The sequence below is a fragment of the Felis catus genome, chromosome E1 (assembly GCF_018350175.1).
Source record: "Felis catus isolate Fca126 chromosome E1, F.catus_Fca126_mat1.0, whole genome shotgun sequence".
Taxonomy (NCBI): Eukaryota; Metazoa; Chordata; class Mammalia; order Carnivora; family Felidae; genus Felis; species Felis catus.
The window spans coordinates 43167968-43194860 of record NC_058381.1 but is presented as its reverse complement, the minus strand read 5'-3'; the positions used below and the strand labels follow the sequence as shown (position 1 = coordinate 43194860).

Genomic DNA, 26893 nt, shown 5'->3' with positions numbered 1-26893 from the left:
GTGTGATGGGGCAGGCACAGAGCGGACAAGGATCTTTTGCAAATATCTTTATTAATCTTGTATAAAAATAAGGTCCATGGAGAGTTCCTGGAGCTGGGGGTGGGGCGCGAGGTTGCACTTTATAAGTTACAGGCCAGGCTCCCGCTGAGGCTAAGTATGGCTATTAGGGGAAGAGGGGTGCCGCAAGCAGCATTTGGGGGAGGGACCGGCGATGCTGCCCCCCGCCCCACGCCCCCGCGCGCCCGACCACTTGAGGTGGGCCCAACGCAGCCGCAGAGGAGGCTGCCCGGCCCAGCCGAGCTGAGGACCACCTTCCTCGAGCCCCAGCTTGCCCCCCTCATCCCCCACTGAGTCCATCTGCTGAAGTAGCAGCTACAGTGAGAGGTCCGAGGTGACCTGCAGGGGGGGTCCCGGGGGGCGCCGGCGAGCACTTCTGCGGCCTGTGTCTGTGCGGATGTAGGGCTGGTTCCGCAGATCTGGCAGCCAAGAGGAGAGACATTTATCTTTCAGAAGTCTGCATGGGGCTAAGACCACAGCTCCAGGGCAGAGGCCTCACCCTTCTAGGGACCCAGGTTGTGTGCATGTAGGAAGGGACCTGTTTATGTTTACCAGACCCCGCTCAAACCTATCCCAGCCATGCATGGCCCAAGGGGAGGACGGCATGACCCAGTCCCCCAAGGCCCCCCAGAGTTGTGGGCAGCCTCTGGGATCAGAGGCCAGGCTACCCAGGTACCTGGGGGCTAGAGAGGAATCTCTTCTCCCAGGCTGGCCTCACAGAGGAGCCTGGATGTCCGCTTGCCGGTGCGGGCCGTGAAAGGCACCGTCTTGAGCACTGAAGGTTGGGAGGCAGGAGGGAGGAGAGAAAGGAAAAAAGAAAAAAGACAGAAAAAGTAGCAAGAGGCAGTAAGGCAGCCAGACCCCTAGGGTGGGGTAGAGGGGGTGGAGGACAGCATTAGATGGACAGAGGACAGGACAGGCCCAGCCAAACCCTCACCTGTGATGATATCTTCAATGGCCCCATCGCGGTCACTCTCATAGATAAGTGGCTCCTTCTGCTGCTTCCGCTTCAGCTCAGAGATGAGGTCCATCTGCTGCCGCCGGGCCTTGGGTGGCGACTGTGGGGGGGACAGGGGGCGTAATGGAAGGTGTATAGCTCCAGCTCCAGGATCCCCTCTCCCCAGGCCACGAAATGCTAGAACACGTGTCTTCCTGGTCCTTCCGCAGCACCAACAACCGGCTCGAGCGGAAGGAACCCATTCCCACCCACCCCAGGCTACTGGGGCACCGTGCTCACCTCGGGCAGGGTCTGTTCCCAGAAATGAGAGTATAGAAGAGGGCCAGATCTCTGGGGTGAGGATCGCTGCAAGCAAGTGCCAGGCTCAGGCACAGCTACCTACCTTGGATGCTGGGACTTCCCCTCTGCCTGGGGCGTCAGCGCCCGCCTCCTGGGCTGCCGCTTCTTTCTTCCACTGTTCCACCTCCTGCTCAGCTTTCTGAGGGGCCAAAGTGGGTGTCCATGGGGGGGGGGTCCTCGCCCACCCCCAGACAGAAGCATCCCCTCCGCTTCCCACCGCCCATGTGGAGGAGCCCCCACAATGCCCTGCAGGGGTCCCAGCCTGCCCACCAGACACACATACCTTGTAGGCCTTGATGAAGCGGCTGAAGAGGGAAAAGAACATGGAGGGGGATGTGGTCTTGGGGTTCTCTCCGAAGTACTCCACCACAGACTCGTAGGCTTCCTGCGGGCACAGCCTGTCAGGCCCACCAGCACGGACCCCTACAGGCTCTGTGCCCCTTTAAGACACCAGCCACTTCATCTCTGCCCCTCCAGGCAGGTGGGCCTTCCTGCCCCATCCCCCACTGCTGTGGCCATGCCCCTCCAGACCTTTCTTCCACAACCTCACAGCCTCCCCACCTCCAGGCCAGCGCTGGCCCACCTGAGCAGTCTTGCTGTCTGCCAGCAGCTTATCCATGATGGGGGAGTTGGTCTTCAGGAACTCCTTGAGCACCGTGCAGTTGTCCTGCCGCACAAACTCTCTCTGGGTCAACTCTAGGCCTCGCTGTAGGGAGCGCACGTCCCCTAGGACACTGTCCAGGGACACTGAGTGGGGGAGGGGGAGCAGTACAGAAGCAGGGAATCAGGCAGCATTCCCGTCTAACTACACCCTGTGGTCCCCTTTCTCTCAACCCGTATCAGTCCCCAGGGCTGAGCCCCTGCCCCCACCCAAGGAGGACAGGGCACCTGCACCCATACCTGAGCCTGCCTTGTCCAGGAAGTGCAGGTCGCTGTGGAAGCCTGTGAGCTGTGGGTACTTCTCAGCAATGACCTTCACCAGGTAGTGCAGCAGCGTCTGCTTGCGGTCAGTCGACTTCATCTCCAGCAGCTGCATGAAGACCTGTTGTAAGCCACAGGCCACCAGCTGTCCCCCATCCCCCATGCCTGGGAACCCCTCCTTGTGCCCCTCACCACATCCAGACTCTGGAGCCGGAAGCCGTAGGCTGCTCCACGCTTGCTGCTGTTCATGTAGTTACCAAAGGCCAGGACAATCTGGGAGAGGCAGGGGGGAGAGTTCAGGAGGTTGCCAGGGCTGAGGAAACCCTCCCGAGTATCAGTTGCACAAGAAAATGTGGCGAAAAGCAAGCCCCACACACTCAGCCCCCACCCCTCTCCTGCATGGCCCCTTCAGGTCTAGGACACATGTACATGCTTGAATATATGTCTGACATATGCATATGGCTAACACAATGCATGGCGTACCGTTTTTTTTGTTTGTTTGTTTTTGTTTTTTGTTTTTTTTTTTTTTTTTATTGAGAGGGGGAGAGTAAGCTGGGGAGGGGCAGAGAGAGAGAGGGAGAGAGAAATCCCAAGCAGGCTCCGCGTTGTCAGCGAAGAGCCCGAGGCGGGGCTGGAACTCATGAACCATGAGATCATGACCTGAGCCAAAACTAAAAGTCAGACACTTAACCACCAGAGCCACCCAGGTGCCCCTTAAAGACTTTATTTTTAAGTAATCTCTACATCCAATGTGGGGTTTGAACCCACAACTCCCAGAACAAGAGTCACATGCTCAGGGCACCTGACAGGCTCAGTCAGAGAAGCATGTGACTCTTGATCTCAGAGTTGTGAGTTTGAGCCCCATGTTCAGTGTTGAGATTTCTTAAATAATAAACCTAAAAAAAAAAAAAAAAGAGCTGCATGCTCAATGGACTGAGCCAGCCAGGTGCCCCTTGGCATACCCAATTTTGTCCTCTGCCATTCCTACCCAAAATGGTGCTGCTGACACCGCCTAGGCTGTCGTATCATGGTCTTTCTACTGGTTCCCTGAGACTCCACTAGGCAGGCCTGGGTACTATGCTAATCACACAGTAATCCCCAGAGGGGGCTCCGCCCTTAGGAGGAGTCTAAAGTACTGTAGACATGACCTCCACCCCTGCCTCAGTTTTGTCTTTCCGTGTATGCGAGCGCTAAGAACATAACTGTTGCATCCCAAGGGTACAGACAGAGCAAGGCCCGGGTCTCCCTCTCACACGACCCAGAACAGGCAAGGAGCCATAGGTGGGCCCCGCTTCCCAGACCCTTGCCCTGGGCTCTCACCTCCAGGATCTGCCGGAGTTTGTCAGAGGACTTGATGGACATTGAGGCTGCAATTATGGCATTCAGTTGCTGGGAGGGGCGGATTGGGGAGGTAAGGTAAGTTGGGGCAGGGTGGGAGGCAAGCCCATGGGAGGCTCAAGTACCCCTAAATGCCCTCCTGGAGGCTAGTAGCTGCCCCCCTCCGCAACCCCAACCCAGAACACAGTGCCCCCGCTTGCCCTGACTGCCCCGCCCCGCCCCGCCCCGCCCACACCGCTCTGCCAGTCCCGCCCCGCCCCGCCCACACCGCTCTGCCTGCCCCGCCCACACCGGCATGAGCAGCTGCACAGTATCCGGAAAGTTGCCCAGGAAGGTGAGCGTGGTCATGCGCTCCGGCAGGCGCGGGATGCGGCTGAAGCGTAGCATGAAGCGATCCTCCTCCGACAGCTCCTCCATGGGTCGCTGCTCCCGCTCGAAGCGGGCAATGAGGCTACGCTCATACTCCGTGGGCAGAAAGCGGGTCAGCAACTCCAGGAAGTCCAGGCCAAGGGCCTGTAGGTCGTACCTGGTGAAAGGCGGGGTAGTTATCACTCTATACCCACCAGTTCTTGAGGCAGGACTACGTCCCCCCCTCCATTTCCTTGACTGAATAAATGAACTTCAGTATTCACTATTTGCCAACAGCTTCAGGGACCAAGAGGCAGGTGTCAAGGGAAGTTGGGAGCTGGGAAGCCTGAGGTCCCTATCATAGGTCAGTGGCAGATGCCCAGCTGTAAATGCCGGAGCCTGAGTGCCCATAGCTGGGCAAGGAGGCAAGGAGGAAATGGGAACATCTCAGTCTGGGCGTGGACTCACAGCATAGGCTATTTTCTCAGCCTGAAAATGGGAACAAGATTCCCAAGCTTACTCCCTGACCAGGGTTAGCATGAAGTTTGATGGGCTCTGTCCCATAGTTGGGACTCTCTTACTAGGTACTTGATGACCCTGGTTTAGTAGAGGGGCTGGGCTACCTACAATCCCAGGGCAGAAGTACTCACGTCTCGATGGCCTGGCAGATGCGATCAGCCCCCAGGTTGCCCTTGCGCAAGGTGATGGCCAGGTTCTTGGCCCGGTTGGCCTCGATGAGGGTGGCCTTGCTGGGGGCCTTCTGGGCTGCCTTACCCTTGAGAGCACTGAGGTCTAGGCTGGGACCTTGGGACTTAGTCTTGAACTGCTCCTCAAAGTCACTCATGTCTAGCTCCTGAGGGCATAAGGAGAAGAGCTGGGGCTAGATGGGCTGGGGTCTGATATATTCCTGGCCGAACCATCTAACCAGCCCTGACCACACAACACAACCCACAGAGAAAAAAAACCCAGTAACCCAGCTTGACCACAGGCCCTGATGGGGGATACAGGGGAAGTACAGACAGCACTGAGGAGGAAGAGCTGCACCCAATCCAGGGGACCCACACTCCAAGCCATTACAGCCAAAGGAAGAGCTGAATTGGCCAGGGATTAAAAAAAAAAAAAAAGGTTGGGGGGGGGGAGGAGACAGGAAAGGGCATTCCAGGCAGAAGGAACAGCATGAGCAATGGCCTGGAGGCAAGAGAACACATCATTTTTGGAAAACTAAAAGTAGAATTAGAAGGCCTGAAGCCCTGGTTGTCTGTGGGAGTGGTGGGAGAGAAGCTTAAGAGGAGAGTGGACACAAGGGGGCGCCTGAGTAGCTCAGTCAGTTAAGTATCCGACTTCCACTCAGGTCATGATCTCACAGTTCATGAATTCAAGCCCCACATTGGGCTCTCTGCTGTCAGCGCAGAGCCAGCTTCGGATTTTCTGTCTTCCTCTCTCTCGGCCCCTCCCCCACTCACCCTCTTCTTCCCTCTCAAAAATAAACAAAATCAAAAGAAAAGAGAAAGAGAGAGAGACCAGACCTGGGGGGAGGGATGTGCCCTCTGCAGGGAGGAGGGGGAAAGCCTCCAGGGGAGTCAGGATACACTGCCTATCCAATATACTAAACCAGTTTAGCTTAACGCCCATCCCTGGGCCTCCATGCCCTCATCTGTACAATGGGGTGGAGGAGATGATCCAGCATGATCCACACAAGCCCCCTCCTCCTCTGGTGCCCACACTGGGAGCAAAGAAGGGCCACACTCACCTGCAGCACCTTCTCATCATTGAGCTCAGTGAAGACGGTGCCTGTGATCTGGCTGGGTTTCAGGGCCACCCAATTTAAGAGTGGCATTCTGAACTTGGTCTGTATGGGTTTCTTGGCCTTTACTCCTGGGACAGGGAGGGAGTGGTGAGCATAGGGAGGTGAGGGTGGGGTGGTTGGCAGGACCCAGGGCCCAAAGTGGCCAGACGGGACAGACAGAAGGCAACAGGAGGCCCCCAGACAGAGCATCCTAGAGGACACAGGTCTAGGCACGGCACCTCTCTCCATATCACCCCCAGCCCTGGGTGGTCCACTCACCTGGGCCCATCTCTGGGGCATCAGAGAGACCTCCAGGAGGCGGTGGGGGCGGCGGAGGTACCGGCCCATCTGTGCCAGAAGGCAGCGGTGGCGGTGGGGGCGGCAAGTCTCCCTGCGGCGGCGGGGGCGGGGGTGGGGGTGGGGGTGGGGGTGGGGGCGGGGGATCTGAGCTGCCAGGGAGGGGTGAGGCCAGAGGGGGCGCCAAAGGCGCGGCTTCCTGCTGGAAGGGGAGGCCGGGCAGTGGGGGCGGTGGCGGTGGAGGTGCTGCTCCGGCAACCGGCTCTGGTTCTGCCGCAGGTGGGAGATCTGAGCCTAAAGAGAACAGAGAACCAAAGATGGAGGGGAAGGGGTGTCAAGTTCTGGGCCTGGGTGGTCTCGCCACCGCCTCCCTCCCTACGCATGCGCACTGGGCCCACGTCTACCATCTGGCATCCACCTGAGCCACGCCCACAACCCAAACCTACCTCTTGCAACTGTCCCGGCCCGAGACGTCCCCAGGCCCCCCTTCCAGACACTGGTTCCCCCATGCCCACCCACTCCGGCTTACAGCTCCTGCGCACCTGGGCTGAGTGAGCCGGTGGGCACTCCCGGAGTGGGAGTCGGAGTCGGAGTCGGAGCGTCACTGCCGCTTGGAGTTGCCACAGCGACCGGGAGGATCTCGATGGAAACAGCATCCCCGGGCCCCCGCAGGATACGGATTAACCCCTTCTCTTCCAGCTCCTCCACCTTCAGCTCTAGGGCCGAAGGCCGTGCAGGGACGGGGGTAGGCACTTTCTCAGGCTCAGAAGGACGCCTAGAGGCACCCATGGGGGTCGACTCGCTGAAGCGCTCCTGTGAATCCCGGGAGAAGGGTCAGTGCCCAGCAGCAGGCCTGGCACATAGCCCCCACCCTCTTATTGGGGTAGAGGGAAGTGTCAAGCCTAGAAGCCCCAACGGGTCAGTTCGCGAGAGCCCGGCCTGCCCCCGGCCCGGCCCCTTCCGCCGCCAGCCTCACCCGCAGGGTCTCCAACTCCTTTCGAGCCTGGCTTAGCTGCTTTTCCAGCTCGGCAATCTTGGCCATGGATTCGTTCTCCGCGTCCCGAAGCCTTTCTGTCAGCTGTGGCACAGCACATGGTGAGCTCCCACCCGCCGCTGGGCACTGGTACCGCCGGTGAGGGGGCGGCAGCAGGCATGCCTGCCTGAAGGGCTGGGGGAGGCTTCCGGATGTGCTGGCGGTGGGCTGAGCCTGGCACTTGAACCCAAGTAGGTGAGGCACTGAGGGCACTAAAGTTCTCTCAGGAGGAGAAACCAGGGCACCACTGAGGAAGGAGGTGAGTGGAGAGGAGATTGGGCTAGGAGGGGCCCCAGGCACCTAATTCCGCCCAAGCCAGGATGTGGGCTCTGAGCACAGGGAGAGGAGGGGCCTGCCTCCTGCAGAGGTCCCACAGCTCAGGAACCCAGCGAACGCTCACTGAGAAAGACACCCAAGATGTGGATTCAGGTCAAAGTCTGGAACCAGGCAGACAGCCACGGCCCACCCCCAGCCCACCCCCTGTTTGGGTTTGAGGCCCAGGGCCTGATGCGACTGTGAAGCCCTGGGGGCCTACGATGTGCTGGGCCAAGTTCAGGAACACCTCCCACCTGGGCCACCTGCTCCTGCAGCTCCTCCATGTGCTCCAGCACAGCATTCTTGGTCTCCGTGTCCTCCAGCAGCGCACCCACATCAAAAACATTGTCCAAGTATGCTTGGATCTGTACCTGCAGCTTGTCACTCTCGGTGAGCCGAAGCCTCTGTCCCCCAGACAGAAGGAGCAGGGTGAGGCCCAATGTGAGGGGTCTCTCAGAACCGCCCATCACCGCTAGAGCCCAGGGAAAGGGGCTTGAGCCCCAGCCTGCTTTTTCTTTTTATTGGGATATAATTCACATACCATAAAATTCATTACTTTAAAGCATATAATTAAATAGCTTCTAGTATATTCACAGGGTTGTGCAACCATCACCGGTGTCTAATTCCAGAACATTTCTATCACCCCCAAAAGAACCCCTGTACCTGTTAGCAGTCAGTCCCTATTCTCTCCTCTCCCAATCCCAATTGGCAACCGCCAATCTATCTTCTGCCTCTGTGGACGTACCTATTCCGGACAGTCATGTAAAGGAATCGTACAGTATTTGGGCTTTGGTGACTTGGCGTCTTTCACTTAGCGTAATGCTTTCAAGGTTCATCCGTGTGGTAGCATGTATCAGTAATTTATTCCTTTTTATGGCTGAATAATATTCCATTGCATGGACATATCACCCCAGCCTGCTCTGCACCTTTTGTTAATCCTGGCTTTTTAAAAATCCAATCCCAGGGGATTGGCTCCCAGGGGAGCCTGGGTGGCTCAGTTGGTTAAGTGTCCAGCCCTTCATTTCAGCTCAGGTTATGATCTCATGATCATCGTCAGCCCGTCGTCAGGCTCTGAGGTGACAGCATGGGATTCTCTCTCTCCCTCTCTGGCTCTCGCCCTCACGTGTGCGTGTATGCGCTCTCTCTCTCTCTGTCTTTCAAAATAAATAACAAAAAATGATAAAAATCCAATCCCAAAGTCCCCACTTCTCCAAGCAGCCTCTGAAAGGAATCAGGAAAAGCCGTGGCTTCTCTGCACAGGCTGGACCCAGAAGCACCAAGCCCCTCTGCCTAACCTTTCCCGGGGCAAGGAACTCCTCCTTGACCTGGACCCATCCAGCATGAGCCAGATCCCAATACGGCCCAGTATCTCTGTGCTCTCCATTATGTGCCTGTCTGAGGCTGATCCTCCCAGAGCCAGACCCAGGGCCACCTAGAGCCCTTCCGGTGCCTGCAACAATAGCTCCATGGACTGTGTGCCTATCAGGTGGCAGAAAACGTTCTGCCTCATTCTATTTAGAGTCATTATCATCTTTATAACTCTCCTGTTTTACAGGTGGCAAAGCTGAGACTCAGAGAGAAGAGACCTATCCAAAGTCACATGGGCTTGGAAGTGACAGAGTCAGGATTTGACCCCGGATCTGCCTGACCTCAACGCCCATGCTGCTAACCACAGAGCCATACTGTGCAGTTGGCAACTGGTTGAGTCCCAGAGGGGCGGGAGGATGTAGGGCTCACCTCCAAGTACAAGTCCAAGCCCAGGTGGGTGAACTCGTATTGCAGGAAGACACGGAAGTTCATGTTCTCCACAGAGTGTACCACGATGTTGATGAATTGCATGCAGGCCACCTAGGGAGTAGGGAACAGGAGCACATCAGTCTGTGATCCTCTGGGTGGGGGAGCTCAGTGCCTTCCATCACCGCCCCCCATTTATTCCCAAGTCTCTCTCCTTTTCCCCATTTCTCACTCCGCTAACCCAGCTTTGTCCCTCCCCGTATTGTCCCCCTACACGCCGCATCCCCTCCTTCCAGCTTCCCCTCCCCACCAACCTCTCAACCTTCATACTTTGCAGGAGCAGAGCCCAGATCCCAGATGCCCAGGGCCCCTGACTGCCCCTCACACTGAGGGTGGTTGGGCCCAGCCTGGTGTCCCGAGCTCACCATGAAGTCAATGTTGCTGTCTTCTTTCTGGAAATATTCCATTAGCTTCTCAAAGCGGTGCTGCTCCCCACACACCTGGGTGGGGAGAATGGCTGTCATTAGGGCCCCAGTGACACACCTCCTAAGCCTTTTTCCAGCTGCAACCCTTGTGCTTCTACGGGTTCCTCCCACATTAAATCCAAGTCAGGCTGTGTCACTCTTCTGCTCAAAAACCTCTCCTCCCTCTCCATTTCCCCCAGCCCTCTCTGTTTACTCTACTCTGGCCACACTGGGGTCCTGGCACATTCCCACCTCAGGGCCTTTGCACCTGCTCTTCCATCTGCCCAGTTGCTCTTACTCGAGGCCGCCACCACACCAAGTCTCTCACTTCCCTCACAGCTTTGCTCAAACTTCACCATCTCGATGAGGCTCCCCTGGCCACCCTGCAACCCATTCCTCCTGTCCCTCCAGCATCCCTGACTTTTTCCTCAGAGCGTTTATCATTTTCTAACACATTAGGTAATTTGCTCATTTATTATACTGTTTATGATGTCTTCCCCTGCCTTCTTTGTTTCTTTTGTTCACGGATGGGCCCCAAGAGCCCACTCTGTGCCTGACACATAGTAGGCACTCAAGAAATATTCATTAAAGGAATGAATGACCATATCCCACCTTATGCATCATATTGTCCTGCACCTACTTCGCCAGAATCAGAGAGGTGTATGTATGCAACTCTGAGGTATGTGGATCAAACCCAGTTTGGACCTGGCAAGGCTGAGGGTCCGAGGTTCAGCAGATCCCCTGTTCAGCTGTCCCTGTTGCCCTAGGCAACACCCCAACATGACCTGGCCTTTCCCTTCCCTTTAAAGCCTCCCCATCCCAGATCGTCCCCACCCTGTGTTCCCCGAATGCCCACCCAGCACTCCCAGCTGCCCCCAGCAGAGGCCACAGCTGCCAGCAACAGTCAGTGCTAGAGAACAAAGACATTGGCGGGAAGGGGGGGGCGGGTGATTCATACCTCCTTGAAATTGTCAAAGGCTGCAAGGATGATGTCGTGTCCTCCTCGCACCAGGCACACAGCCGCCAGCAGCTCCAGCACCAGAGCCTTCGTTCTGGAGAGAGAAGGGGCAGTCTATCCCTTGAAGGCAGGCCCCACAGCAAGGGTGGATGTGGACCTGGCTGGGGGAGGGCAGGGGAGCTGATAGGTGAGTAGGAGTGGGAGGAGCCTGGATGGGAGTCCTGAGAACTGGGGAACAGCGCAGGCAAGGGGCTGGTGGCAGGAGAATCCAGATGTGGAGAAATGTTAGGGGCCTGGACCTCACCTGGGGTTCTTGTTGTTGAGGCTCAGAGCAATCTCATTGACACAGGCTGGGTGGGTCATGACAAGGCTGAAGCCAGACTAGGGAGAGAGAAAACGTTAGCTCCTCCAGGCAGACCCCCAGGACTGACAGCACTGTCCTGTCCAGCACCTCAAGCACTGTCGGTACCATTGCATTCTGGTTTCTAACTGCCCTCAAGCTTAGGAAGTTTTTGATATCCAACCATAGCCTGTTCTGTGCTGCCAAAGCCTGGCTCCTCTTTGTAAAAGACTCTGTCTGTGCAAAAGCCAGTGTTAGGACTCAGCACCGTGGACACAGAGAGCCCTCAAAGGCGTACTAAGCAAAGGAGGGCTGGCCTCACCAGCCACTCCTCCAAACAAAGTAATCCTGAGCTGCTCTCCCCGAGGGCCCTGTGTCCAGCCTTCCTTGGTGGGTGTGCCTGGGTCCCCACATGAGACATATCCATGCCCCCAGTCATGTCCAGATTACTCTAGAGGACCTCACTAGGAGGGGGCAGACATCTGGGCTTCCTCTCAAGACCTGATCAGCCTCAAGACCCCCAACAGCCCCCATCCACAGGGTTCTCCAGTGGGCAACAGGGTCGGGGGACCATTGGTCCCTGCACCTCAGCAGCTCAGGCAGCCCCCGGTGAGGATAGGCCCAGCTTCCTGGGTCCCCCAGTGCCCTCGTGCTCACTGACCAACCTGGTAGTTCATGATAGCACGCAAGCACATGATACAGACATGGACGTCATCCTTCTGGCTAACAATGCGAGAATTCCGCAGGGCCTTCCTGCTGTGGGCTGGGGTCAGCCTGGTGGGGTAGGGAAGAGGCAGCAGGGGTCAGCGTCCTACACCCAGCCTCCCACCCCCACCACCCACCACCACTCAGAAGGCACGTCTGGAACATTAGGCCACTGATTCCCATCCACCCAACCAAAGAGGTCAGCTGAGGGCAGGAAGGCTTCCTTGGCCCCTAGGCTGGGGCCTGGCATGCTGCAAGGGGGTAAGGACGGGGTCAGGAAAGCAAAGACCCTTAACAGCAACTTGGCATCAGAAAGGATTGCTGTGTTGTGCGGGTGGACAGCCCAAAGAGGGAAGACAGCCAAAGCCTGGAAATCCACAAGGTGGCGCTCACAGCCTCATGGGCTCATCTTCCATCTTGAAAGGTCAACCCTGAATTCACACCGTCTTGGTCCAAATCCCAGCTCACCACTTACGAGACTAGTTAATCACCCTGTGCCTCAGTTTCCTCATTTGTAAAATAGGAATGGTAATAATAGTACCTTCCTGATAGGGTTTTGGGGACTATGAAATGAGCTCAGAACAGTGCCTGATACATAGTTAAGTGCTGTACCAGTGTCCTTCATAATTCTTTGCTTAAAAGTATGTGATTTTTTTTTCATTGCTGCAGATCCGCCAATTATGACTTCCACATCAGTTCCTCTTGACAATTCTATCACATTTCCAACAACCCTGGGAAGCCCCACCTCCTCCCTCCATCTGCTACCTTGCCCTTCTCCCGTCACTGCTCTAATATGTCTGAGTCTTTGCTCATGCTGTGCCTTCCACCTGGAATGCCCCTCCCTGTCCCCACCACTGCCTGTAAAGCCCGAATCCATCTGTGAGACATAGTTCCAGTGGTACCATTCTAGGAAACCTTCCTGATGCTCCAGGAAGTAGCCACCTCCCTTCTCAGAGCTCCCAGCCACACCTCCAGGATAGCCTGTCATACACTGTCGCCTTCTAGACCAAGGACTCCCAAGAGCAGGGTGATCTGTTTCCTGGGTACCTGCCACCATAGGACATGCTAAAAATATATTTGTTGAATGAATGAATGAGCAAACAAAAAAACATATTGTGAGAGTTTGAAAGGCTTAATATGAAGTTGGTCCCCTAGACCAAAGTGGGAAGGATGGAAGCCGGGAGTCCACATGAGGCTCCAGGGCTGACTCCTTCCCTCTCCCTGCCTCTCAGCTGGATGTCCGATGTTAGGTGGGGTGCCCTATCCACAGCAGATGAACTCAGGGGTGTCAGCTGAACACCCCACCCCACCCCACCCAGGGAGCCAACCAGGCATGCACCTGCCCCCGGGTGGCTACGTACCGGGGAGAAGGGGGGCACCTGGAGGCCGCACAGGAAAGAAGAGGGGGTTAGATGGATACAAGGGAGGGTCTCACTGACCCAGAAACACCCTACTTATCCCAGACCACCCAGACTCCAGTTTCTAAGTGCCCATCCCTAGAAGGCTTCTTAACACACCCATCTCCCAAACCCTGCTTGAGGCCCTTACTGTGATCCCCAATGCCAGGCTGTCCCTCCCACCACCCCCAAGGGCCAGGGGCAGGGCTGGCCGGGTACAGAAGTCCAGGGGTGAATTCTCTATTCTCCCTGCCACCCTGCAATGGGACGCACATACTTGATGGTCAGGTGGCGACTCTTGGGCTGAGGAGGCAAGGCCGAGGGTGGACCCTTGCTGAGATCTTCCACCGACTGCTCCAGGGGCTTGCTCTTCTCTGAGCTGGGGACCCCGTTGTCTGTGCTCTCCATGTCATACCTGCAGGGATTAGAGCGGAGCTGGAGGCCAACACTGCAGAAGCACTTAAGAGAGGGGTGGGGGAAACTGAGGGGACAGATGAATGTGCAGGAGCGATTAGAGGCTGGGAGGTAGAGGCTGTGTTCTCAGCACTGTGCTGGGCAGACTAGGGGACAAGGGAATGGTGGAACAGAAGAGGAAGCCACCCAAGTCCCAGCTGGCCACCCCAGACCGCGTCCCTCCATATCCACGCAGGCCCTTAGGAAGGGGTACCGCCCACCGTGCAGGGTGTGGTTTGTGTGAACCCAGGGTGGACTCAGGCTGCACTGCTTAGACGTGGCCCAAGGAGTGGATGAGGTGCAGGGAAGCAGGGATCAGGGCTCTGAGGAGCAGCATGAGGACTGGAGCAGGGGGGCTTACGTGACGGAGCACTGGGCAAAGGCCAGGTACTCGAGGAGCACATCCAGGCCGCGGTTCTCCTCGTTGAGGAATTCTTCCACCCACCTGCAGGGCACAGGGCTCCCTGAGTTCCAGCCAGGAGGGAGGTCCTGCCCAGAGTGGGCACAGAACAGGCACAGCCAGGGCTCCAGCGCGGCTTCCCTCGTCCCCAGGAAGACACCAACCAGCCCAACCTCAGAAGACCCAGTGATGCTAGGAGATGCTAGGGGGCTCAGGTAGGACCCATGGCCCAGCCATGCCTCGAGGGATGACCAGACAGGAGGCCGGGAAGCTGTCCTGGACACCCAACCCAGAAGTGGCCTACAGGCACAGCCTACGCAGGGGTGGGGGGACAAGGGGGACAGGGGAATAGCAAGGGGAAGCCTCAGGAGCTGTCTGGAGGCAGAGCTCTCCCTGGCCCCCAAGCAGGAAATCTGAGCCCTCGCTCACCCAATGTGGTTTGTCCTCAGGGAGATCTCCAGCTCCCGCAGCACCTGCGTGGACTCCTGAACTCGCCTCTTAAACTGGGGGCCAAGGACAGGAAAGTCTGGTGGGTGACGTCTGGGCTTCCCACAGGCCCACTGAGCCCCAAGGCAGCAAGTCAGCAGCCCCCGCCCTCCCCCTACCACTGGCCTTTCACGTTCAGCCTCCCCCACCACCCCCACATACCTGCCCAGCAGAATAAGCATTCTCAGGCTACTCCTAGCCCCATACACAGGCCCACAGGGTGCACGCTCATTCCTCCACACACAGACATGTGGCATGCTTGCACACGCGCACACACACACACACACACACACAGCCATAGGGTACGCACACATTCAAATATGGATACCCTGACTGTACACACACACATACTCATCCACATACAAGCACCCTGGGTACACAGATATAAGACACCCATACATCCGCATACAGACACATGGGGCGCGCACACACACACACACACACACTGCACAAATACGCACAAGTGGACCCACAAGTGGATGTAAACATATGCAGAATATGCAGAGGAACGTGGAAAAAGTACATGCCCGCAGCCCTCCCAGTCCCCTAAAAATATGCACACGCATTCATACGCGTGCCCACACAAGCCCACCAAAAAGTTTACACACACAGTTATTCTAGCTGCCCAGAGCTTGGAAGGTGCAGGGGGAAAGGGACAGAGAAAAAGGGGGAGACATATACCCCCAGGTTAGACATCCAGTCCGCTGCTACCTTTCGGCCGACCCCACCGGTTTCCAGGTAGCTCTTCAGCTTCTGGATATAGGCTGTGGGAGGGTTCTTGACTTGAAACCGCTCCTGGGGAGACGGAACAGGATGTACAGGGAACCAGCCAGAGCCACCCCGGGGCAAATGACCAGCCCTTGCCCCAGAATCCCATTCTCACCTCTGACCCCAGGTCCCAGGCTATCTTAGGACCCCTCTGAAATACCAAAGATATCACCAAACAACCCACCAGGTCATTAAAAGACCCCGGTCCCAGACCTAGCCTTCACTCCTCACTATGGCCTCACAAGCCACAGCCCTAGCACAGCGCCACCCCCCCCCACTCCATCCCCACCGGTGGAGTTTGGAGGGGTCATTTCTGCCACACAACCCACCACGCTGGGGGTGGGGAGGAGGACTCAGACCTGCCAGTAGGTGGGACCTTCCCAGGCCCTGCCCTCCCTGGGAGTCCAGGGAGGAAGAACGCTCTGAGGGCCCCTTCCCCACGGCTCCTCCCCAGCTGTCCCATTTACCTGTGCTGGTAGGTGTCTGTGTGTGCTTATCTCCAGTGCTCAACAAAGCAACTCCTAACTCCCCTGCCCCACCCAGGGCTCCAACAGCCACTCACACAAAGAAGCAGGGGCCACATCAGAGGCCCCCTACCCAGAGGAGCTCCCATCCTTCCCAGCCCAGATCCTTTAGGACTCCTGCTTTTCCCAGGCCCTTGAGCCCCCAGCCTGAGATACCAGGCCAAGTGGCAGAGACCTCCACAGCAGCCTGAGAGCCTCTAGAAGCAGCTCCCCATCCTCCCCACACGGCCCAGCCTTTACCCCCCAGACTCCCGCACAGCCTGCTCATCCCATTCCGGTCCATTAGCAGGAGCCAAAGGCCCAGCCCTGGCTCCCAGGGGAGGCTCCCTGCTCCCCAACTCCCCACCCCCGGCCTCCTTCCCTCACTGAATCACTGCAGCAGCCAGGCCCCACCCTGGCTTAGCAGTGGGAGAGGGGTCTTCCCTGCTACTCCGAAGAGCGGCCCTGGAAGCTGGAGAGGCAGGGGCAGCCAGTGAGCCACGAAGATGGCAACCCCAGGTGCCTGGCTGAGCACCAGAAGCCAGGAGTTCTATTTCTCGCTCGGCCACTTGGGAACTGGTTACCTTTGGGTTGTTGCTTGGTTGACTGCAGCTCCTCCGGGCCCGAGGGAAAGAAGGACAGGGATCCTGCCCCTTCCTCCCCACCTCCCGTGGGGTCAAAGATGCCCAATCCTAGGGTTGCCCCCCTATCTTCCACAGCCCAGAGCTGGAGGGTCAACAGATGCTGCTCCGGGAAGCTCAGCAAGGAGGTGGGTGACAGCAAGGAGGTGATGAGCCCCTGCCAGCTCTTCATAGGGCAGACCCAGCCCAGCTAGGGACTCATAAGGTCCCTGGGGAGGCCTATATTCAAGGGAGGGTGGTTGTAGAGTCTTAAGACACCCCCAGCACCCTCTGCAGATGTGACACAGGCCTCTGGGCAGAGTCTTGGCCCGAAGGGCAGCATGGCAGTGCCCCCTTTCCTGCCAGCACCCCCCCGCCAGCCAGGGCAGGACATCCTGAGGCCAGAAGGGGCCTGGTACCCACCTGGTCACAAATGAGCTCCCACTTCTTCTCGTTGTCATACTGGCTCAGCAGCTGCACCTTGTCCGGGGGCAAGTTCATGCAGTTCTGGAGAGGGGAAGGACAAGATAATGACCTTGAGCCTGGGGTCCCGATGCAAGGGGCAAGAGAGCACAGGCATTTTCAGGGAAGCCACCAGGGGGCAGCTCCCTAGCAGATCTGTCATACGCCTGAATCCCTGTCACCCCAGGAGATAAGTAGCATTAGCCGATGAGAAAACTGAGGCCCAAAGATACAACACCTTGCCCTAGGCCCCAAAGCTAGAAAGTGACACTGGGATTTGACTCTGAGTCGGCCTGGCTCCAGGGCCTGGGCTCCGTCTTCCACACACCCCCTCCCTGGCATGTCTCCCCCAGCGGTGAGAGAGTGGGTTCTCGGCCTGACTTCCTGGGACCTTGGGCATTTTTTGACTCACTTCCCCACGTGCAATAAGGGGGAAAGTCAACTCTTCTTCCATTTGAGTGGGAAGCTAACAGGGGACCCAGTTCCAGCCGGGCCCAAGTGTGGCCAGTCTTGGACTCTGCCCCACCCCTGTGTGCCAGCCGACACCATCCGGACTGTATGCAGTCCTGGCCCAGGGCACCAGTGTCTCACAAACAGCAGAAAACCTCTCACAAGGATGGCAACAGCGGTCTCCTCCTTAGCCCTGTCCAGCCCCCTCCCTCCTCATCACTTCTAGAAGGAGGACACGGGGACGGGCCAAGGGAGCTACGGTCAGACAGGCAGGGAATTCCTAGCAGGTGCATCACGGCTACAGGGCACAGGGGGATTCCTGGGGAAGGTCACCCAGACATAGGAACTGGAGACAGCAGCCAGCATGCTGGGTCTGTGGTGCCGGTGGCCCAGGCTGGGACTCCCCTCAGGAGCTAAGAAAGGTCAGCATTGCTCTGCCCGATCCTCCGGTCACAGACGTGCCTGTCAAGCTCCTCCCTCACAGGGCAAGTATAGGGTCTTACCTGGTGCTGCCTGCACTAGGGGTTCCCTGCCCCCCCCCCCCGAACTTGGCATGTCTTCCTAACAGACCCAGAAGATGATGCCAGTTTACCCCAATTCACTGAACCCCAGGTTTAAAGAGGGTCTACTATGTGTCAGGCCCCAAAAGATAGTTCTTGCCCTCAAGGAGCCCCATCTCTGCTGGGGAGGTGGGAGTCCCCAGGAATCCCCAGCCCAGAGTCAAAAGGCCCCCGTCACCAGCTCTGGTGGCTCAGACTACACGTCCTCAGTCACATGGCCCTGAGAGGAGGCCACAGCTGGAGCAAAGAGAGGGCCACACCCACGCAGGGCTCCTCAGCCAGCTTCCTCTCTGGGGTGCTGGGCTTCATTCTGGGGCTCTGGCCAGAACTCACCCCCCCCCAAAAAAAATCACTGCCTTAGGTCAGCCCCAGACAACAGGAAACTGGGTGCTCTCAGCCCCCATTGCTCAAGCTTTCCGGCTGAGGCCCCACTTGAGAGGTGAAGCTGCCTATCCCCCAGGCCCCCCAGGCCGGCTGGGGATGGGGATACGTCATTCTTCTCCCCATTGCAAAAGCGAGCCCCTGGATTGAGGAAACCACTGCTGTCTCATCTGCTGCCTTTCCCCAACCCACCAACAGCCAGTATAGCCCCCGCCACTACAGGAGACACTGCCTGGGAAGGGCCCCTGGAGCTGAGGCAAGGGCCCCTGGGACCATTCTCTCTCTCTGCCTTTCTTTCTCCTTGGTCTCTCCAGATCCTGATCACAGAGATCCAGGGTGGGGCAGAGCAGAGGGGAGCCAAGGCTGAGGCGGAAGGAGGGAGCAGGAAGGCAGGCAACGCAGAGAAACTGGAACAGTGGCCAACCCAGAGAAGGGAGGTGGTGGCAGGGAAGGGGGACGAGGAGGAATGAGGTGACGGCTGAGCCCCAGCACCCGAGCCTTACAGGGGACAGCCGCTTCCCAACATGGGTCTTTCCAGGCCCTCGCCCACTCCAGGGACCTGTTCGGTTCCTGGAATGGCCCCAGTGGCACTTCTAGAGGCAGCGACAGTCATAGTCAAAATAGTGACCCCAACAAATGTGGGCGCCAGCTCTGCCCGGATGCTCACCCTGCCCGGCACCGCTCTGAGCCCTCCACAAGGGTGACGTCCTCACCACCACACACCCTCATCCCCATCTCACAGGTGCAAGTACAGATTAGTTTAGTGACCTACCCAAGGTTACAAAACCAGAGAGTAGGGAGTGGGGCTGGCTTCGAGCCCAGAGCTGACTCTGAAGCAGCGCCCTGGCCCACTCCCCGCGGGGGGCAGCCCCATGGTTATTACTGGGGAGGAAAAGGCCTCTGCTGTGGGGTACACCTGTCCCGGCAGTGGTGGAGGGCAGAGCACCCCTTGTCCCCTTCCCCACCTGGGCGTGCTCAAGCCCCCGAGGCTACGTGCCAGCCTGCCAGACGGGCTAAATTTAGGCTCGGAAATCAGAAATAGCTCTGACAGCGCTGAGCACTAATTAGCAGCTGTTCCTCGGCTGTGCCCACCGAGGAGACGGTACCCTAAGGAGCAAGAGAGGAACCAGAGGGTGCCACTGACTCAAGGTGGAGGGAAGGCGTCCTGGAACACGGCAACAGACCCCAGACCCGGGGCCCTCAGCAAGGAGGCAGCACCATGGGAGAGAAGTAGATGAGGCTGGCTGACACCGCTCGAAAGGGACAGGCAAGGACACAGAGGTCCAGGGTTGGGGAGGAGGGACACTTGCCTCCCATAAGGGGACATGGGGAGAGGAAGCTGTGAGGTGGAAGAACCCACACTGGATCCTGGAGAGCCAGGCCCTGGGCTCACCTAGCCCAACAACTTTGTCTCCTTGAGCCTCAGCTTCCTTCTCCATAAAATGGGCGCACTTCCCTTCTGCCTCCCAGCTCCCAGAGCTCCCAGGAATACCCAGTGAGAAGCTGGGTTTTGATGTAATAATACTCTGCAGTGACGTACGCTGTTAAGAGGCGTTTCACAGACTGGGGCCTGAGGGAGGAGTCCATTGAAGACCCCAAGGAGAGGGATGGGGTGGTGAGCAGAAGTTTGTGAAAATATCCAGATAAAACAGACCTGTCTCCAGTGCTTGGCCAACAATGAACTGACCCTTCAGCTCCCCTCTCCTTGCTGCCCTTAATGCTTTGGCTCCAGGAAGAGACAGGTAAGATCCATCTTTGAAGGTGTGGCCAAGAATAGGAGCTGATTCCCCAGTCTTTCCACTAGAATGTGTAGACATCATTCTCCCTCCCTGCCGCGACCTCTCCAGGTGCCAGAGGGGCCCTCAGCCTCGCTCACCCAAGACCAGCCCCTTGCAAGCTTCTGGCGTACTCCTTCAACAACGCCCCTCCCCCCTCCCGCCACCGCTGCCATCTGGAGAGGTGTCCCTGGTGACTGAAGGGGTTCTGTCTGCGTCTGGACACAACCACACCCTCCCGTTTCACTTTCAGTTTGAACTGAGACTGTCCCAACCCACCTGCCCACCCTCTCCTCATGACGTGTGGCCCTTTGAGTCCCAGAATGCCCTTGAACTTGGGTACCAAGCCCAGTCTCAGACCAGCCCCACAGAGGCTCCACAGCCTGATGGGCCCAGAAGCCAGGAAGTGTCTCCATCCGCCACCTCTACATGGTCTTGGCCTTTGTCTTAGAGCTCTTAGCGCGTCTCCAAAGGCAATCAATCCACGTTTCAAAGTTCCAGGAGGTAGATTTTCTGGGGCTATTAGAGACAATCCCTGACTTAGAGGAGGGCTCTGGGTGACTAGTCCCAGGATTAGGTGCTGAGAGTCCCAAAAAGCTCATGGCCACTCCCGTCAGGGTTGAAGGGTCCCCATGGCAGGGACAAGGGCAAGCCAGGTGGGAGCCAGGACAGCAGGCACTGCCCATACAATCCAGGCTAGTAGGAGAATTACAGCAACAATAATAATGATAAATATTCCCCAAACATCCCATTCCGTGCTAAGTGCCATTCTAGGTGCTTTATATCTACTGACTCATTTAAACCTCAAAAAAGAAGCTGACACAGTAAATGCTATTGTGATCCCCATTTCACAAATGGGAAACTGAGGCACGGAGCGATTAAGTCATTTGTCTGAGGTGACCTAGCTGGCAAGCTGGTAAGAAGACTGTGTTTCCTTGGAAGAAAGAGCACTGAAGGCAGTGAGAAATGTGGGTCCCGGACCCCCAGGGGTCTTCTGCAGACAGACTGGCCCCAGTCCTCCTGTCTGGGGAACGAGGAACAGGCAGCCCCATTTCCTGCCACCCAGCACCCTACGCTTCCTGTTGTTGCCCACACTGAGCTCTTACTCACTGGGGAACCCCCCCCCCCAGTACACCGTCTCTCAGAGGGAAGTGGAGGCCTCCCCACCCCCTCCCCATGTGCACACAGCTACCGTTAGCACCACCACTGCCCCACCCTCCAGGAGAGGTGGGCCCTCCCTCTCGTGGTTTCCGGCCACCAGGCAAGTTTTCGGTCTAGGCCCCGCTGTGGCTGCCCTGCATGATGGCAGCTAAGGGCAGCCTGGCCTGTGATGGCTAAAGTTGGCAACCTTGGTTGGTCTTGGCAACAGAGGTGGGTAGAGGGGGAAAGCACAGGCTAGAATGGCCTAGGAGGCCTCCAAGATGAAGAGGACTCTATCCACTCCAATGTCGTTCCCTTCCTCACAGCGGGGGAGAGTTTCTGGAGCACTCGCCCTGTGTCAGGCACACTCTCGGTAATCCTTCAACGACCCTAGGAGGCCAGCATATACCACTGGTATTCTCTTTCTACACGTGGGGAAAAGTGAAGTTCAGAGAGGTTAAGTAACTTGCTCAAGGTCATCCAGGTAGGAAGCGGCAAAGACAAAACCCACCCCCTGACTTAAAGACCCCGAAGCTCAGGAAGCTATTCTGCCCTTCCCTTGAGCAACCCCGGTCCCTCCCAGAGGCGGGGAGGACGGAGCCACCTTCCAGAGTTCCATGTCCTCAGGAAAAATGCAGAGGTAGCCCCCAGGGCAGCCCCATCTGCTCCTGCCCATCTCACCCAGCTCTTTGCCAACTGGCCCCAGATGTCCCTGTGAATCATGCCTACCACATCCCTGGGTTTCCAGGGTCGACATGTGCCAGCCCCGCCTGCTAAGAATGTCGCCCCACAGCCCCTATCTGGCCCGATATCTGCCCACATGGCCACAGCCCCATTGGGGTCCTCCATGTGAGACACCCCAGAGATGAAAGGTACAGCCCCCCTGTAGCTTCCCGTTCCCAAACTTCATCCGCCTCACTCCAGAGAAGGGAGCTGGCCAACAAAATGGAGACAGAATGGATTCTACTCCTGCTCCTCAGGGAAGGGGTCCAGCTGAAAGCAGGATTCCCAGGGTCCACATGCTGCTGGAGGCTGTCCTGACCTCCCCACACAGCCTCACCAAATGTCCACATCCCTAGGCACTTGCTAAGGGCAGCCCAGGGTGCTAGGCCCCATCAGGCAAACTCCTCTCCAAACGGTTCAGTCTCCGTGTGGATCAGCATCACTCTCGGCCTCAAGCACAACATCCCGGGCACCTTCCCTTGGTCCCTTGGCCCCAAGGTTACAGGCTCCTCTCTGACCAGACAGATCAGCGGTATCCAATGCCTGGCCATAAGCACAGAACTTCTGGACGGCCTGGAAAGAGTGCCTTGCCAACCCAAACCCTGATCCTTACAGGGGAAGGTCTGCAAGGAAGACATGAGCCTTGGCCATGGCCTAAGAGAGGCAAGAGCTTGATGTCTGGCCAGCTGGTTTTCCCACCATTCCAGCAGGCCCATGTCGCTGGGCAGCCATCGCTCCTCCGCTGTTGCTAAGGCAGCAGCAGGAAACCCTGGCCAACCTGCTCTTTCTCCCCACCCCCATTTTAAGCAGGGGCACCTCTCGCTCACAGCCTCCTTAGAAAAGTAGCCCCCCAACACCCTTGCATGGGAGAAAGGCCACTGTGGGGAAAGGGAGAGCAAGCTTCATCTCCTATCTGGCCATAAGCCTTGGTGGAGGCGCCCTTCACCCACACATGGGTCCCGCATCCAAGAGCCAAGGAGTGGTTTGGGGTTGCAGGATCCTACCCACCAGGTCCACCAGGGACCAAAGGGTTTTGTTTAAGCGAAAGGAAGAGGTTCCCTGGGGCTATGTGACTATATCCGAAGGGGAGGGCGATGCTTTTCCCATCAAGACTCAGGGATCCCTGGGGGTGGTGGGTTCATCACTCTGGGCAGTCTGAGCCTCTTTCTCCTCTTACACATTCACTAAGGACCAGACTCATCTCCGGCCATGGAGGCAGTGCTCTGATGAAGGCGCACCCCGCATGACCCGTTGCCAGGCCTGTGGGTTTAGCCAAATACTTGGCCCAGGCAGCTGCAGGCAGCGGCCAAGGCTATCACCCCAGGGCGGGGCTCATGCCCTTGTTGGTGGGGAGTGAGGGGAGCCAGGTTCTTAGTCAAGTGACCTTGGGTCGGGTGAGTTCTGCCCACAGAAGACAAGGGACAGGCTGCTCCTTCCCCAGAAAGAAGGCCAAGTATAAACACACTGGGGTTCCTAGGAGCCGGGATGGGAAGTTGAGCCCCATTGGGTGCTGCTGCCCTAGATTTCTACCCAGCTACCGCTGCCTTCTCCATGAAGACACCCTCTAAGACCCATCCCTGGGCCTCTGCCCTCCACACCCTGGTACTCAGGGACTCCCAATGGCATTTAGCATCAGGCTCAGCCAATCAGAGCGAAGGCCAAAACACAAGCAGGGCACTCAGGAACTACACATGCATCAGAGCCTCACCATTTGACTTTTGGATTTCCCAGTGGTCTGAATTATTCACACAGCTCCTCCCCATTAGCGTGTGTATGATAGAGACCGCACCTCACCCTGACAGCCTGTCCCACCCCTGTCCACAGACAGACACACACTTGGGGGGAAAGAGAGACCCATATCCCCCCCCCTCACAAGGCTGGCAGGGGTCCAGGGATCCACCACCAACTCAGGCTCCCCAGATGGTCCCCCAGAGACTGTCTCTCTTCATTCTGCCCCCTCCCCCATCTGCTCAGCTCAGCTGAGCTTTGCGCAGGCCATGGGTTTGAGGAAGGGAGAGCAGGTGGAGAGATGAGGGAAACAGGGCCTAGCCTGGTGTGAGGTGTCCCTCAGAGTCCCTCCCTCTCCCCTAATCAAGCAAGGTGTCTTCGCAAGGATAGACCAGACCCCACCCCACCCCATAGCTCCCCCAGACCCCTCTTAGCCTTCCTGCTGGGAGGGGGCAGCCAAGGTTTCCAGGAACTATCATGAAGGGCCATACAGAGGATCTGGTAAGTACGGCCTAATAACAGGCCAAGGGAGGGGAAATGATGTCAAGGAGGTGGAGGGGACAAAGAATTGAGTGCTGCCACAAGCCAGCATTGCTCTATTGCCCGCACCTCCCTTGCTGCCCGCCACCCCCCCCCACCGCCAGACCTGCAGTGCCAGCCTGCTTAGACTAAGAAGTGCCCCCTGGGAAAAAGCACAGCGTGGCCTCATTCGCCTGTCACCCAGAGTCCAGCAAGGGAGCTGACAGCAGACAGGCCACCAGGCAATTAGTTAGAGAAAGGAGCCTGGGACAGGGCTGAGACAGGGAGAGGGAAGTGAGAATGAGTGGCCCTTCCCCCCTCCCTACTTCTGCCTTGCACCAGGTCTTAGGGAGCCCTGATTTTGCTCTGGAGCCCCTCCCCAAACACATCCTGACTGTCTCCAGGCTCAGCCAGAGCTGATGGCTTCCTCCCCAGTGACCTAGTCTCCAAGCCCCCCAATTCCTCCAGCAGGTGATAGTGGGGAAGGTGGGGAGGGGGGGGGATGCTTCCAGACTTTTTGTACCACCCCAAGCCAGAGTGACCAACCCATCCTGACCCCGCCCGCCCTTCCTACCCTTAATCCCCTCAGTGGGCTGGAGGAAATGCCCAAGATAAGGACCCACAGGCAATCTCTCCTGGACATGCAGGGGGTGAGAGATACAGACACCTCCTCTGCGTGATCTGAGGACTCAGCTCCCAGCAGCCCAGGCACCAACAAATCAGGACCAAACACCTGAACTCGGTCTCCAGCCCCCAGGACATTAAAATGTCACCCTTCCATCTTTGGCCCTAAGGAAAAGCAGATGTTCCACGACCCGCGCCTGGTGGCCGGGCCTGCGTCCAGAGAGGAAGGGGCCGCCCCAGGATCCCCCTTGCGTGCTAGGCTCCCAACTTCCTCGCAGGACATTTCTGTTTAGACCTTTAGACCCAGGAGTGCTGGGGAAGGGGGTGTCTTGGGGAGGCAGACTGGGCGACTGCAGAAGAAAGTTTTGGGGGGAGAGTGCTAAGTCACTCTGAAAGAAGCCACTGTCACTCCCACCCCCTGTAGGGGCCAGCCACTGGGCCGGGGATCTCCAAGCGGTACCTGAGCCCCCGGGGGCGGGGACGCGTGCCGAACCCCAGCCGCCCCCCGCCCGCGCCCAGAGCGCGACAGATCACACTCACCAGAACCCTGTTAAACCTCTCCTCCAGCTCCCGGGCCGCGGGCATCGGCTGCTTGGGCGCCGCGGGCTGCTTGGGGGACGGCGCGGCGGAGCCCGCGGGCTGCTCCGCGCTGCCTGCCGCGTTGCCCATGGTGGTCCCCACCCAGTCGGCCAGGCGCCTCCAGCCTCGGAAATCCAGCTTTCCGGGGGACCGGGGACGAGGCTCCCGGCCTGGGGGGCGAGCAGGGCAGAGGCTGGCGGCGGCGGCGGCGCGGCTCGGCTCCGCGGCGCTCGGCTCAGCTGCGCGCAAGGGCCGGGGCGCGGCGTCCCATCGGGGCGGCCCCGTCCGAGGAGCCGGGCGGCGAGCTGCGGGGTGGGGGGAGGAAGTCAGGCTGCAGGCCGCGGGGGACAGAGGGCTGGGCCGGGGGCAGGAAGCTGCGGCGCGGGCTCCCCCCTCGGCGATTTTCTAACTTCTGCTGTCGCTCCCCGAGCGCGCAAACCGCATTTCGCCGCCGCCGCTACGCACCCTGCCCCCGGGGGGCGGGCTGGAGGGAGGGGGCGGGCGCCGGGAGCCGGCCGGGGGTCCGCCGCAGCCATGGCGCTGCGCGGAGGGGGCCGGCGACCCGCTTCACCTGCCGCAGAGGGGGCGGCGGGCGCCGTTTCACCTGCCGGAGCGGGAGGCGGCCGAGGCGAGGCAGAGGCGGCGGCGCGCGCGGCGGCGCCTCCGGGTCCTAGAACCGCATGCTCCCGCTCTTCCGAGCCGGGGATCGGCGGGGTCTGGGTGAGGGGGGTCACGGCCTGGGAGTCGGAGGGGGCAAACCTCCGGGAGTCCGAGGGGGCAAACCTCCTTGCCGAGGATGCCAGCAACTGCGTGCTCGGCTTGGAGACCCATGACGGTGCGGCGTTGGGGCGCAAGGGTTGGGTCCCCCTCTCGGATTCTGGACTGAGAAGGTGGGAACCCCCTTCCAGGCCCCCTACCCCTTGTTTCTCTCCTCATCTGTTTGGTCCAGAGAGGAGCTGAGGATCAGAGGGAACCATCTGCAAAGGAGAGCCCCAAAGCATGGCGAGGAGCGCAGATCCAGGCCAACCGAGACCCCCGGACCTGTCCCACCCTGGACCAACTCTGCGCCCATACCGACATCCCCAGGGTTTTATAACGAGGGCGCCTATGGGAAAAGGCAAGGTACGGGAATCTGGGGACCACCAAGGCGGTCTCAAGGAGAAGCGCAGGGGTTGGGGAACAGAGGATTAAACCCAGCATCCAGGCTGAGAAAGGAGCAGGCTCCGCAGAGGAGAAAAAAAAATATCTCCTTGACGCTGTCCCCTCCAGGGACGTAGGGTGGCCTCTCACCTTGGTGAATAACAATCCCTGAAGTCTAGCAATTACAGAAATGCTTCCAGAGGTCTTCTTTCATTCATCCCTACAGTGACTGGGGAAGGTAGGTATTGACATCTTCATTTAGAGATGGGAAAACAGACTCAGGGTGGTTAGTTGACTTGCCCAAGGGCACACAACTAATAAAGGTCAGAAACAGCCCTACTCTCTGCCCACCTTCAAAATCCACACTGCCTTGGAGCTGCTGCCCTAGCCCCCACTGCCCCTCTCATCCAGGGTGGGCCAGAAAGGTGAGTGAGTATTGGGAGGACTATAGAACCCCAGCTCTGAGACACAATCTCCAACCTGTATTTGAGGCCCTTCTCCCTCAGTTGCTCTTATTGTTCCCCATCGAATCTGTGGAGATCCCCAGCTGCCCCTCCCTGCACTTCCAAAACATTGAGGATGGAGGGCCCAC

The 26893-nt window shown here is 58.2% G+C and overlaps 1 protein-coding gene and 1 long non-coding RNA gene across 7 annotated transcripts; one reads left to right on the top strand and one right to left on the bottom strand.

Annotated features, from left to right (window-relative positions):
• Positions 1-34: 34 nt before the first annotated feature.
• Positions 35-25587, bottom strand: FMNL1 (formin like 1). Of its 6 annotated transcripts, none has more exons than XM_023244521.2 (28): positions 25123-25587; positions 16644-16727; positions 15011-15124; positions 14273-14346; positions 13805-13888; positions 13268-13405; positions 12955-12972; positions 11554-11662; positions 10853-10929; positions 10549-10642; positions 9552-9626; positions 9130-9240; positions 7647-7796; positions 7021-7122; positions 6587-6857; positions 6027-6338; positions 5712-5836; positions 4612-4814; positions 3905-4139; positions 3596-3664; positions 2468-2548; positions 2255-2384; positions 1938-2101; positions 1638-1739; positions 1398-1493; positions 995-1115; positions 734-832; positions 35-476 (listed from the first exon to the last, which is right to left on the bottom strand). In XM_023244521.2, the coding sequence occupies exons 1-27, from the start codon at positions 25249-25251 to the stop codon at positions 741-743; spliced, it is 3360 nt and encodes a 1119-aa protein (XP_023100289.2). In that variant the 5' UTR covers positions 25252-25587; the 3' UTR covers positions 35-476; positions 734-740. The 6 variants fall into 6 exon arrangements, with proteins under 6 accessions (XP_023100289.2, XP_044901236.1, XP_023100288.2 ...); XM_045045301.1 differs by having other exon boundaries at positions 15041-15124; XM_023244520.2 differs by lacking the exon at positions 734-832.
• LOC123382113 lies at positions 6852-10196 on the top strand. Its single transcript, XR_006590015.1, has 2 exons — positions 6852-7139; positions 8948-10196. It is a non-coding gene; the product is annotated as an uncharacterized LOC123382113 (long non-coding RNA).
• Positions 25588-26893: the final 1306 nt, after the last annotated feature.

Excerpts from the sequence above, each read along its gene's own strand:
- FMNL1 (XM_023244520.2), bottom strand. The coding sequence starts at position 25,251 with ATGGGCAACGCGGCAGGCAGCGCGGAGCAGCCCGCGGGCTCCGCCGCG. Across the intron at positions 13,406-13,804 it reads TTTGCCCAGTGCTCCGTCAC|GTATGACATGGAGAGCACAG; the intron begins GTAAGCCCCCCT and ends TAATCCCTGCAG. Across the intron at positions 2,385-2,467 it reads GGCTCCAGAGTCTGGATGTG|CTGCTGGAGATGAAGTCGAC; the intron begins GTGAGGGGCACA and ends GTCTTCATGCAG.